This window comes from Chiroxiphia lanceolata, chromosome 3, assembly GCF_009829145.1.
Source record: "Chiroxiphia lanceolata isolate bChiLan1 chromosome 3, bChiLan1.pri, whole genome shotgun sequence".
NCBI classification, from domain to species: domain Eukaryota; kingdom Metazoa; phylum Chordata; class Aves; order Passeriformes; family Pipridae; genus Chiroxiphia; species Chiroxiphia lanceolata.
This window is the reverse complement of record NC_045639.1, coordinates 63,418,608-63,432,600: the sequence shown is the minus strand read 5'-3', so window position 1 is coordinate 63,432,600 and position 13,993 is coordinate 63,418,608. Positions and strand designations below refer to the sequence as shown.

The 13,993-nt window shown below is 37.7% G+C and overlaps 1 protein-coding gene across 2 annotated transcripts in view; it reads left to right on the top strand.

Moving 5' to 3' along the window:
- Positions 1-10,982, top strand: part of NKAIN2 (sodium/potassium transporting ATPase interacting 2) — a 545,346-nt gene extending 534,364 nt beyond the window's left edge. The window contains exons 7-8 of one of the 2 annotated variants that reach the window (XR_004355980.1): positions 3,569-3,835; positions 4,939-10,982. Coding sequence is in view for 1 of the 2 variants with exons in the window: in XM_032682422.1 (XP_032538313.1) it covers positions 4,939-4,948 (10 nt within the window). In the remaining variant the exon portion in view is untranslated. The remainder of the gene's footprint in view (positions 1-3,568; positions 3,836-4,938) is intronic. The other variant, XM_032682422.1, reaches the window with a different exon arrangement.
- Positions 10,983-13,993: the final 3,011 nt, after the last annotated feature.

Below are 13,993 nucleotides of genomic sequence, written 5' to 3'. Positions count from 1 at the left end.
CTCTTCTGTTGTATTTTAGTGATTTCTTGGGGCAGGATACCATGTGTCACAGTTATTCAAATAACACCCAGCTCTCACCTGATTTTTCCCTTTTTTCATTCAAACAGGTTCCACTCAGAAGCAATGAGAATTCAGTGTAAAAAAAAAAAAACTAGTCAGATATGACAAACCTTGGTTGGAAAAAAAAGTGGTGTTTTATTAAGATTTATCAAAAGTTCAGCAACTTGCTAATTTAGTGGATGCATTTAACATTTGTCTTACCAGAGCATCTGTTCACCGAAGCACTTCTGTACCTCCTTTCCAGTTTCCACATTAAAAAAACCCAAAACAAATGTAACAACATAGGAGTTTTAAAATCAGTTTGAATAGAAGACAGTATTTTACCTAACCAGTGAGTGACAACTCCAACCCAGAGTGCAGCCTGATATATTTCGGAATTAAATGAGTAATCAAATCTCCACTCATACAGACAACTGGGGTATATTCACACTAGAGCTAATACCCAACTACAGACTACTCCAGGAATAATCATCTCTAAATATTTCTTGTACTGATGCCAACTGCAATTCAGAACAGTCCTGACTGCCCAGATAAATCTCGCCTCACTGCTGCAGCCTTTTGGAATATTTTTTATTTGCCATCAATAACCACACACTAAAAGCATAGCACTGAAGAGTTCACAAAAGGGCAACATTTACTTTTTTTACTTTGTTTCTCTTCTGAACATCTCTTTTGAGGAAAATAACTAAATTCAAGCAAACAATAGGCGTTGCAACATACACTTCCATTCACTCTTGAATGCAGTTTCATTTTTTATGAGTAGTGGAAGCAAGTCTGTTAATTGATTAGTATATTTTTGCATGGAACTGGTATTTACTCCTTTATCATGGTACAATCAGTCTGCAGTAGTGTTCAGGATTGGGCCCTTCAGGATCTTTACGAGCAACTTTTTAATAATCTCAAATTACAATAGTGCATATCTCCAATGCCGTCTTAACTTCAGCTTCCCATCTGTCTGTGCTCGAGTAAAGATTTTTCACCTGCACTTTTGGCACAGTGCTGCGCATTTAGAAAATGTTATTTCCTTCCTAGTATTATATGAAGCACATAGGTACTTAGAACAATTCTAATCCTATTTCTTTCTCAGTACACCATACCTTGTCATCAACATATGGAGCCCTCTAGCTGAGATATTATCCCATTCTCTTTACGCTCTCAGTGTTTCTTCCAGAAGAACAGATTGCATTTACCATGTATTTTCATACTGACTGGAAAGAAAACTAGACCTGGGGAAAAAAAGAAGGCAACATTTTTAAGCTTGTAGCTGAAATGAAGAGATATATGATTAATCCATGCAAACTATGTTCTATCTTATTTCAATGCTGCATTCTCACTGGAGTATAGGTGATTTTACCATCTTCACAGAGAGACAGAAATCAGAATGTGAGCTGACATTTTGCCCAATCAACCCACAAAAGTATTGCCATGTCCCAGCCGCACTCAATGACATTTAACGTTTCCCTCTGACTGTATAGTATTTGACAGATTGCTACAATCTGTCCTTAAGAGGCTTTTACAGCATTTAGTAATACCTGTCTGTTTTCTACAGCTGAGGCACACCAGGAACGAATGCATATGTATTCACACTGCAGTTGCTCTGTAAATATAGGCAGACCATCAGGTGTGGACAAATTCAAACATCAAATTAATCAAGTCAAGGTTTGATCTTCTTGTAGTACTATTTACAGCAATATTATGTACTGGAGATCAAAACATGCTGATATGATAACAGCAAGCCATACTTGATATTTTAAAGCTTTATTTGTTGGGAGGAAGAGTTTCTTTCCCTACAGATCTTGTTCACCAAAGAACATCAATGTAAGCCTCCATAGTACCCAGGGACAGAAATAAACCACAATACACAGGACTTTATGTTACTCTCTGGCCAATATATCCTCCACTTTACAATTCTCAGTACTTCTAGTGTATGAATTATAGGGAGAGGGTCGGAGAGGAGAGGGTTGGAGAGGAGAGGAGAGGGTCGGAGAGGAGAGGGTCGGAGAGGGTTGGAGAGGAGAGGGTTGGAGAGGAGAAGAGAGGGTCAGAGAGGAGAGGAGAGGAGAGGAGATTGTACCTTCGCCACAGTCCAAGGTACGATCATATCCATCCAACATACAACTATACCCCTATATAGCCATATAGCAATATTCATATAACTATTTCCACAACTTTATCAATTGCTAAAAAACGTCTTTTAATCCATAAGCAGCAGAAGATATATTAAGCATCATCCCATCTAATTCCTTCAAAAGATCAAGAAATTACAAAGAGAGCTTGTTGCCATCTCTGCATCCTTTAGTATTCAGGCTCACACTGGGTGCAACTCATGTGGAGCTCTGGATTTATGAGAGAAATAGGAGACACTTGCCTCTAAATCATCTGATTACTAACTATATCCAAAGGCACAATATCAATTCTTTTGTTTTCTGTGCTGTGGTGGTACCTATACGTGTGCTAGGCATGCTGCAAAAGGGAAGAAGATATGGCCTCAGCTTTGAAGAGCTCACCAAAACAATATCAGCTTCTAATAATGTACAGATTCTCTCAACATACAAATTTCAAAATGTAGTTCAGTAATATAGCACAGAGAAACCCTTATATATTTACCAGATCAATTCATATACAGAACTAGTACAAATCTTAAAGACATACAGAATTGCGTGGTAGGTCTCAGGCATCATCCATGTACTGCTTGCTGATGTGAATTGATTTAGAGGATTGCACTGACAGAATTCCATCAACACAAACTTTTATTTCTATTCAAGTTAGACAGTTTTGCATCCAAATCAATTTTAACTGTCTTATACATGAACGATTTAATTATTATCCTGAAGGAATGCTGGGTTTAGTAATTGCTAACTATTAAGACACACAGTTTTGTAACCAGTTTCATCCTGTGTGCTGAAGTTAGCACTTCATTTTGTTAATTTGGAGGTTTTATTGAACCTACACAAACTCACAGGTGCAAATAATTATATTGATTTATTCAGGGTTCTTATGTTTACATTTCTATTGTGTCAGGACTTTTTTGTCCAAAGATTTATTACTTTTTATTTGTGATATCAATCAAGTTCTACTTGTAGGAACATTCCAATTCAGTTTAAATGCACACAGTATATTTGTGTGGAATTTCATCAGTTATGCAAAACTACTTTAAATGAAAGGATACTTACAGGAAAAAAATCTTGATTTATGAAAAAGAAACATTATCTGTAGATACTGAATTGAGGTGACTATCTCTGGCTACTATTTCCTTGAGTACTCTAGAAATATTAGATTTGGGCTCACTTTGGGGTGTTTTCTCTATATTTTAGGTTTTTAGTTGCAATCACAATTCTCCTTATCATCTCTTCCAATTTCATATTTATTTTAAGTAAGTTTACTTTTTAAAGAGAAAAATATATTCAATTTAAAATTATGTTTTAAATAAAACACTGATGTTTTGGGGGAGAATTCTTATCGTGACATTTATCTACCTGTTATAAATCGGGTTTTTTTATTATTTAAGTGCCAACAGCGTGCTCTATGCTGTACAAGCCAAGAAGCCTAGACAGTCCCTTCAAAACGAATACGCTTTTTGAACAGAACGGGACAGAACCGATGCTCATGTACCTCCTTGCAGTGTGGCCACAGCTGATGTACTCAAAAGCAGCTTCCTGGCATTCTGTGCTGGAGATGCCAGTGTTCATTTCCAGACCATGGGAGAAGAACACAATAAGATGGCGGAAATCAATTGACAAGAGAAAATTCTGCTCTTGGGAGGTGATCGAGGAAGGTGACTAAAAACTCCCTGACACTGATTCTGCTGCACATGAAAAAACACAGTTGTAGTTGTGGAACAAGACTGCACTGCATGATCACTGTTCTAAAAACAGTAGGAAGGTGGGAGGGGAGAGAGATCTTTCTTTATGTTCTTCACAGTAAACTTATTTGCTCAAGAAAAGAAGAAGTGAAGCAAAAAAAAAAAGCATGCGTGTCTGATGTTGTTGCCTAATGCACTGAAGAAATTGCTCAAAAGTAGTGTAGCCCAAAAGTAAAGCTTGCTTTCCTCCCATTGTGAAGTCTAAGAATATTTGCAATATATACACTCACATGCACACACACACACACACACAAATATAGGTATTCGTCTAGATAATTGCACATACTGAAGGTGTTACCTACTTTACCATTCACTTAAAGTAGAAATAAAACACAAAAAAGACACTAAGGCCGGCAGCTCACGTATAACCACCATGACACTCAGCAAGTTCATGCAGCAGAAATCCGCTGGGTAATGATGTCCTCATGTTTGTGGGATTCAGACTTCATGGACAACATTTCATTTAAATAAACTACCAGCTAAGCTTTGATTATGAACAAATAACATCTTGTCCATTTTAGACTGAAAGCTTTAGTCACAAAACATGGGTTTGGGACAACACTGTTAAGGTGTACAGGGCTGTGGCACTCGCACGTGCACCTTGCTTTGCGAGCGAGCCGAGGGTGGCTTTCCCCCGCTCCTGCAATTCAGCCCTTCTGTCCTCATACTGTGTCACTTCTTGTTTTTACAGAGACAGCTACATATCTGATGGATTATATGTCAGGTCATCTTCCGGTTGACCGGTGGATATATAGTTAAGATTATAATTAAATATAACTCCTATCTAAGATTGTTTAGAAAACCTGTGCTGACTTCTCTGACGGTGTTCCAGAGAGAACCAAGCAGCTCCCTGAGCAAATACTTTGTCTTTCAGTCCACTTCATCCTATGTGTAGCTGAACTGTTACTGGTTTGTTGCTTACACTTGCTTGCAAAGGGGCGCCAGAGCAGCAGGGCAGGGATCAGATAGCTATATGGTGGATTATAAGTATTGTTCTTTTTCTGTCTTTCTTCTAGGTCAAAGTAAACATGGGGACTACCCAAGGAGGGATGGAAGACCACTGTCAAAGAAACTCTTTCAGAATGGCCTCCTGATTCTTCAAAGAGAAAAAAATCCAATTTTTCTGCTAAAAGAAAAATATAAAAGCTGATTGAACAGTGAGACAGAAAACAAGAGACTTTCAGCCCCTCTTTCTAACAGGTACTAAAGGAGATGCCCCAGACCCCCACCTTGGACCTCCTGCCTCCCAGCACCAGAGGGACAGAGCAGAGGCATTGGTGCCATCTTTTATCTCTTCCCTATCCCGGCCACTGCCAGCGTGACCCATCTGGATTAAGACATGAACTCGGTGCTTTTGGAGACTCCTTCACACTTCTGGCCGCATCGAGTCTCCTTAGTCAACACGACACTGAAATACCAGGATGACCTTGCAGCAGAAGTCAATAGACAGCGCATTGTTTGCCCTGAAGGCTGTACAGTTCATACTTGCCTTAACCCAACTGCATTGCACATTAGAGAAACTACGTGCAAGCTTTCTGAAGTTAACATGCTGCTGTTAATTCTGAACAATTTCTAAGTCAGTGGTTTTCTTCTGTTTGGTTTTGCTTTGTTTTCGTGTCAGGGAATAAGGCTCTGTTGCTCTATGGCTCCAGAGCGACCAAGTAGAAAACTGCCAGCTGTCTGATAAGTGCTTTACTTTTGAGACTCCACAGTGGTCAAGAAACAGTTTATAATGATTAAAAAGAAAAAGAAAGAAAGAAATAAGACCTTTGGGGGGTCAGGGTGAGGAAAGGGGTAACATAAACTAATAATTGAACCTACTGGAAATACGCAGCAGAAATAGTTCTTTAATCCCACTGGTTTTATTTATTGCACTGTAGGTGCTTTTATAGCTATCTCTAAACGTCTTTTACTAACTACAGAGACATCTGCAGATTTCTATCAACAAAGGCCAACTGAATATGTACTAGCTACGTTTAGTTTTTTATATCTAATTTCAACTAAAAATTCTCTGTAAGTGAACTTTTTTTTTCCTAATTGCACCATAAGGGATCCACATATTTTATTTTTTGATTTCAGTTGGAGAGGGCAAGGAGGCACTAGTTGAGATGAAGAAATATTGAAGACCTTTTTGGGGTATATTTGGGGGATCTGTTCTGTGTTAGAATGTGTATTTTATCTTCTGTATTATTGTGGCTGAAAAAAAAAAACTGTGCTGTTACGTAGTTGGCAACAAGATGCCTTTGGGAATTTTGCTAGTAGGTCAATGTGTATATGAAATACTCTGAACTCCTAGGAACATATGTTTTATTCTACAGCTGATCTGTATTTTCAAGAACATAGGTGGCTTTCACTAGGAAAACCCAATACTTTGCTCAGGTTTTTCAGAAACTTGGATTGTCATTGTTTCTTTGCTCAGACCTTGCATAGACAAACCCACGCACCTACCACACCTGAGGTGACCACGTAGGTTTTGAGGGCAAGAGGAAAGGCCAACACTTGTAGAAGCTTGAGGTACACCTGAGCAACTCCCTTTTCCTTGCTGGCCAAGGCCTTGCTCCAAAGGCCTGTGCGCTCACACCACTCACTCATTCCTGTACAAACCAGTGCCCTTTGCTGTGTCTGCATGGATGTACAGTGTCACAAGTAGCAACTCTGGACAATGACAGAGGGACAGTGAAAGTAAGATATGGGACATATTCAGGAGCTATGCTTACATTGATTCAGTGAGATTTATATAGATAGATATATATATATATGTAAGTGTGTGAATGTGTGTGTATGTCTATGTATATAAAATACACAGGAATAATTATTGTTGGGGGCTGCATCACCCAGGAAGATTCTGATGCAGTGGACCAAGGGCTCCTGTCTCAGATACTGCTGGGAATTTCCTGCATGAAACAGGCACGTACTCTAGGCCTGATCCCATAAAGCATTCACTGCTGATTTGGATCTCAAATTTAAATTTTCATACTTGGGGACCTAAATTCTGAGTTCCTTCTGGATAGAGCTGCTTTTCACCCTCTGGAAACCCCATGCAACTTCCGAGTGCCAGGATGAGATTTCCCATAACTTGAAAAATTTCAAAAGTTTCTACTTTTATGTAGTATTAAATATAGCAGATGTATAGAATTAAACATAACATAGAGGTTTAAATGGAATGAAAATGTCATAACAGGTTCTTTTATCTTTCCCTGTATACCAGTTAATCAAGATGATATTTCTATAAAAATCACTTTTTAACATGAAAAGAAACCAGTTTAGGCACCTAAGCAGCAATCCAATTCTCAGACGATAATTTTTCATACCTCTCAGTGATTTCCCATGGAACAGCAGCTACTGCTAGTTAGCAATTTTAGAAGTCAGACAATTTAATGAAGTGTCTACATGTAGTTTATAGGCCTGATTTTAATTTAGAAAATTTTGGCCTTAGTTTCTCTGTGTCTTAGTCTTCCCATCTATAATACGGGAATAATATGTGCCTCACAGGCTTTTTGTGAGGTCTGAATTGTTAATGTTTGTAAAATGCTTAGGAAATAGGAAGCACATCTAAACTACTACAGATTGCAATATAAATGTGTATTCATATATTACATATAGAGTAGATACACACACTCGCTTACACACAGTATACATATATATATACGCATACTTACCTATATGAAGTTGGTATTCATAACCCTGCTTAAATTGCAGTTAGAGCACCACCATTTAAAAAATTAGGACTGTTGACTACTCAACTAAATGATTAGTGGACAGATCTCTTCTGGAAGCAGTTTAGAGCACAGTAGTGTGAGAATATCTGGATGGCACTTTTGATTTGTACAGCTGTATCCTCCTCAAAATCCAGTAAAGAATGTTATTTTTCTAGGCTGGGCTTTTGTTATAAACTAAAATATTCAGAAGGCAAGAGATACAATCCAAATGTGGTTTTTTTTCTTTTCTTTTCTTTTTGGCATTTGTTAATTCCGAATGTATTTTTAACAAAAGTGATTTTTTTGACTTACTAGTGTAATTTGCATTTTAAAAAAAAATAAATGGAAAAAATATAGGTTTCCAAGCTATTCATGGCCCCCTGCTGCTATTCACAACTTATGGGAAACTTAGAATTACTGTTACCAGCTGAGCAACAATGCAGGATAAATAATCCTATTACATTTACACGATGACAATCCTGATCTGTGCAGTGCATGGATGTGACAGCACTGAATAGAAATTGCCAGGTCATGACACCATTTTAACACTGTCATATGTAGCAGGTATTTTCATTAGCACTGACACTAAAAGGTTTCCTTTACAAGGTTGACTGCAACAGACTCTTCACTTAGGAAGCAGGGCTGGTTTTGTGCACTCATCAGGAATTTTAAGCCTATGATAGGTATACAGTGGCCAACAGTGTTAAGTATTACAAAAGTAATCCTTTTTAAGAAGGAACTATGTAACATGGATATTTCCACTGCATTAATATTCTTTTATATGCCATTTATTGTCCCTATACTGAAATGAAGAAATATTGTGAAATGTTTATAGAGTTCACACATATATGCCTGAGGTAATTTAATAAAGGTGGAGCAGAACAGTATACATTTTGAGATAGTCGGTCATACTGTCTTAAGATAAGTCCTTAGAAAGAGAGTGTATTAATTAATGTCACTAGGATTTTTTTAGGCCTTCATTATAGTGCAAGTGATACTTTTCAGTCAGGTAAGGAGAAAAGATTTGTGCTCCATTTACTTGATTTAAGCTTGCAATACTGTACTGCTGCACAGAATTTTGGCAAAGTCTAGCACAGTATGTATTGATTCCTAGATGTCTCCAAATAGGAATGGCTATTAACTCAGTGTCTGAAGGTTTTGATCACTTGCACGCTTACCTTCTGTTTAAGTACATTAATAGTAGCCAGAGCAAAACTCCATACACCATGGACCCTTCCAGCCTGTAATATTTTCATTGCCAGTCCTCTTTTCTATTTTTAAATGCAAATGCTCAGAAGATGAGGATTTTTCCACAAAGATGGAAAGCCCCATGAATACTCTGTGAGGTACTCTCCTTGCTGACTATCTGCTGATGAGTAACTGAGGTGAAATTGATGGACTTTTCTTTTCTAGCTAATCTGAATCTGGCTTCCCAGCACTTGCGGATTGGTGACAGGCACTAAAGGTAAACCAGGTTTTATTGAAGGACCAATGCATAGCAATACTGCAAACAGCGCTCTGTCCACTTCTCCTTGGAGAAAGATGTAGGCAGTTGTTATGCTAATTGGTCTGCTCCAAACTATGTGTAATATTAAATGTAATGACCATGCATAAAAGCAAGTGCCCTTTAGACTGCAGTTACTCATTCATGTATGGAAGTGGTGCAGCACAGAATGAATCAGTAAAAGAGCTTTTCTTCCTGTAGTCACTAATATGCTTCATTCCCAGACATGGATTGGAAAAATTAGCTCTGTTTGATCTCATGTTCTGACAAGTTGCTCTGTTCAGATCTTCACCAAGAGAGGCAATTGCAGCTAGTTAGAGTTGTGACCTTTGCACAGCTGAGAAGAAAGATATTGTACCAAATGTGAAATTCTAAGTAGCATCATATATACATTTGTTGCACATCTCTCTCCATATGTACAAAAGAAGGGTCTTTTAAAATGAACTTTTCCTTTATCTCTCAGAAATCAACTGAGATAGATAATGTCTTTCACAAGGGTCTTCCAAATTCTGCCAAGATCACTTCAGAGATTTTTTTTCTTGTGTCCAATAAAAGCATCATCTTTTCTGCTCTCTGTTGAGTAGAAGAGTTAGCTCTTGGGGCTTCCAAATGCCTTGGGATTATTATTTTGGATAGGTAGGATCACTGTGAAACCTAAGAATTAAAAAAACTAATGTTTGTGGTCGTCTCTGATTCAAAATTAATTCTTCTGTACAAAAGCCATACGTTTGCATCCACCAGTGGAAAAGGGTCTTTGCTGCCACCTGTTACCTAATCACTTTCCTAGCTTTGCCATTGTCCTGCTGGGAAACAGGCTATGGGGAGCTAAACATGAAGCAGCGTGTTCATATTCAGCATGTGCTCTTCAAGAGTCTCCAGTTCTGCCACACAGAATGCTATTTCATATGTATTTAATTTATTTCTCCCTGTCACCATCTTCTTGTCCCATTATCACTCTCCCCATCTTCCTGAACACAATCCCAAATACTCTCCCAAAATTACATACTTCTATTTGGAACATCCATTGTTTCCAACTGTTTACATAATGATGATGATAGTCATGGAGGACAGTATCACTGTGGATATCTGCAAAATGACAAGATGAGGAAGCACAAAGGTCCCAGATGCAGGGAGACACTTAACAGAAGGGTAAAGGGTGGCAGCATTACAGAAGCTGTGAGGTACAGCGAGTCCCAGTAGGAATCATATTCACATGTTCAATTGCATTTGTTGAAGCTATAGTTCATTGAGCACGTAGACAGCCATAAATATCCAGAGCTACAAAAGGCACAGGTGAACTGGAAGAAAATGTGTTTGCGAACATGTTGACTGGATTAGATTCACATTTCAATGTCTTTGAATTTGTCTCAGGGTTGTTTTTTCCTTCTTGCAAACATTTGGATGGTTGGCTTCTGTACACGCAGGTGAATGTTTGTTCCTAGGAGAGCACGTACCTATGTGCAGTTGAATTCATTTACATGGGATTCTCAGTATCCATGCATCTATGTGCTTTTGTGTAAACGTTGGCTCAGCTCACTCTGTCACACATATCTACACTCAAACATATCTGTTATGTGAGTATATTTTATGATGGGGACACAAAGCCACCTACAGTTTCCCCCTCTTTCTACATAGCTTTTCCTATCCCTCCTCTCAAGAGATGCAAAGTCTCAAGTATTTATTTTTTAGATGGGCATTCAGTATACAAAAATTATAATTTCTGATACTTACTGGACGTACAAGTATGGTGCAATCTATGAACACAGTAAATAAGACAGTCCTTTCTGCAAAGAGTTTATGTGTTAAATAAAGTAAGCAAATGAGAACATTTTAATTTAAAAAAAAAAAAAAGAAAAAATATGATCTCAGTCTCACTCTGCTGTTAAATTTGTTTAATTTTAATTAATAAAAAAAGTGGGTGCCAAAAAATTTCAGAAAAAGAAGATCAGGGAAACGAGAACTTGGAGTATGGTTATGAGGTGATATGATTAGTTTAAGCATGTACATATGAGACTTGAGTAAAAGAATCAGCCAATTATATCTCACTAGATTATCCAATTAATTTATGATAGCTCCACATAGTTATGTATTATATTATATCCTACATCTTAAAAGCATTTAAAACAGTAGCTTTGGAAGAAGAACAACATCAAAGGGACTGCATATTGATGCAATCACAAAAGGTTGATGGATTGATTCAATTAATCAGTGAGTCATTTCTAAGAGTTCTGCAGAGATTTATTTACCAAATGCTTACATTGTTTATTTTGCTCTCTGGAGGGTTTGTGTACTATCATTTTTCTTCATTATTCTTCGTGTTTCATTCATCAATTTCTGACAAATGTTTTCATGCCGATATGGCACGTTAGGCATGTAAATTGTCCATATTTACTGATTTAAAGCAGTACACTCCAAACTTCAAGTAGCTGAGAACTTGTTTATTCCCCTCAGGTCCTGAGAAATACTAGCCATCTATAATTAGTATAAAGACACGTTTTCCATTTAATCTTTGCTTTCAATGTCTGCTCAACATGACAAGGATGTAAGATCTTGTCTAGCATAACATGCAAGTACCTGCTTAAACTTTAGACACAAACTTACTATGAAAAATATTTTGAGTGCTGTTAATACTAAATAGAATATCTGTTCCATGTTTGGTTTGTCCTTACATTTTGTAGTTCAAATCCAGGAAAACTGTGCAAGAGGATCAGCAGTTTCACTATCTTTTCCATAAGTTTAGATAACTTTTTTACAAGGGCATGTAGTGATAGGACAAGAGGAAATGGCTTTAAACTGAAAGAGGGCAGGTTTAGGTTAGATATTAAGAATAAATTATTTCCTTTGAGGGTGCTGAGAGATTGGAACAGGTTGCCTAGAGAAGTGATGGATGCCCCATTCCTGGAAGTGTTAATGCCCAGGTTGGATGGGGTTTTGAGCACACTGGTCTAGTGGAAGGTGTCCCTACCCATGGCAGGAAGGTTGGAACTAGAAGATCTTTAAGGTGTCTTCCAACCCCAAACATTCTATGATTCTATGATTTTCTATTTTAATATTGTCATAGTATGTGCTTCAAAGACAATACATAGAAATGGTCACATTACATCAAATTGGATTACAAAATAGCAGATACTGAGCACCATAAAGGTCTGTGAAGGCTGAAGAACTGAAACCAAGAGGAAACCATTATTTGATAGAGCTGAGTCTCATTTGAACAAATATTTTTGTTTTAAACTATCAGGAATACTGAACCTCTAAATAAAAATTAAAAAAATTATCATGTGTTATTGCATACATATATGCAATGTGGGTGTCATTTTCAGGCATCTTCGGCACTGGCCAAAATCTTACTTCACTTTTAGGCGAGTGGGAACCATTTGTCATGAAAAGTAAAAGATAAAAGATCACAGTCCTAGTGACAAGAGTCATGGCAGCCTGCATCATGTGACAGCCTTCTCCAGTGGATTTAGAAAACATCACCCTACCTATTAAACTGGAGGGCGTCAGAGGGATGGATGCAAAAATATGAAAGTACAACATTTAAAGACTAATGAAGATAGCAGAATGAAATCATGGTACAACTCTGATTGCATACAACAAGTTTGTGATGCAAAGGCAGTGGTGAGAGACTGACAGAACCCAGGGTAAAATGTGAGAGAAAATTGTGTCAGTATGAATGAGGGGCTGAGCTGTATACCCCATACCCCAGGCTGACTGAAAGGAGTAACAGGCCCTGGACTGCATGAATGACGATGCTGCGCTGCTTCTTGTGTCTGCAAAGATGATCTGGCATCAAGAAAGGCAGCACATGTTCACATTTTGGGTGGTGGTAACACACAGGCAGTGATTTCAGAGAGCCATATAAGATACAGCCAGCATTTCCCTCTATCCAGTTTTCTCTGTTTATTGGTTTTGTTTTCTTCAGATTTTTTTCCAATCTTGAAAATAGTTGCTAGAATTCTTGTTATTAGCTTTATTTTTCTATCAACAATCACTATGCCCTTCTTTCTGTGAAATACAAAAATTACACACCCTAAAATAATATGGGCTATTGTCTTAGGTACAACATTTTTAGTTCAGTCCCTTGGTCTGGATTATAACAGACAGATGGAGACAGATACTTCTTAGAGATACCCAGTGACAGGACCAGAGACAATGGGCACACACTGAAACACAAGAGGTTCCCTCTGAATATCAGGAAAGACGTTCTTACTGTCAAAGTCACCAAGCACTGACATAGGTTGCCTAGGGAGGTCATGGGTTCTCCACCCTTGGAGACAGTCAAATCTCAACTGGACGTGGTCCTGGGCAACCTGGAATAAGTAGTTGTTGAACTAAATGATCACCACATGCACTTTCCAGCCTTCAACCATTCTCTGATTCTGTTATTTGCTTCTTATTCAAGCTACAGATTCTTGCCACTGGAAATATTTTGAGCACCTCAAGAGGATGCAAAAATCTTGTTTGTTGGGCTGAGGGAGTCTCAGAGTTAATCTTTGGAGTGAAAATAAGACTTTTATGTATTAAGATAGAAAAAAAATCCTCTTGGAAAAAAACATCTGTTTCTAAAATGTATTGGTTATTATTTTTCCCTTCTTTGAGTCCCATGTAGTTGGCCATGTGGATGAAGTCCCAGCTCCAGTTAAAGTCAGTGGGAATTTTGCTGTTTGTTTCAATAAGATTTCAAGATCTAATATTTTGCAATTAAAATGCTTGAATATTTTCTTTACTTGAAAAACAAAAAATCACAGCCATTATCCTCAATAATTTTTAAATACTCGACAAAAAATTGAGATTTTTTTTTTTATCCTGTCATGTCCAGTATTTGTGAAATGCATGGTCTGGTGATATAAAATTTTGTCTGTACTCATT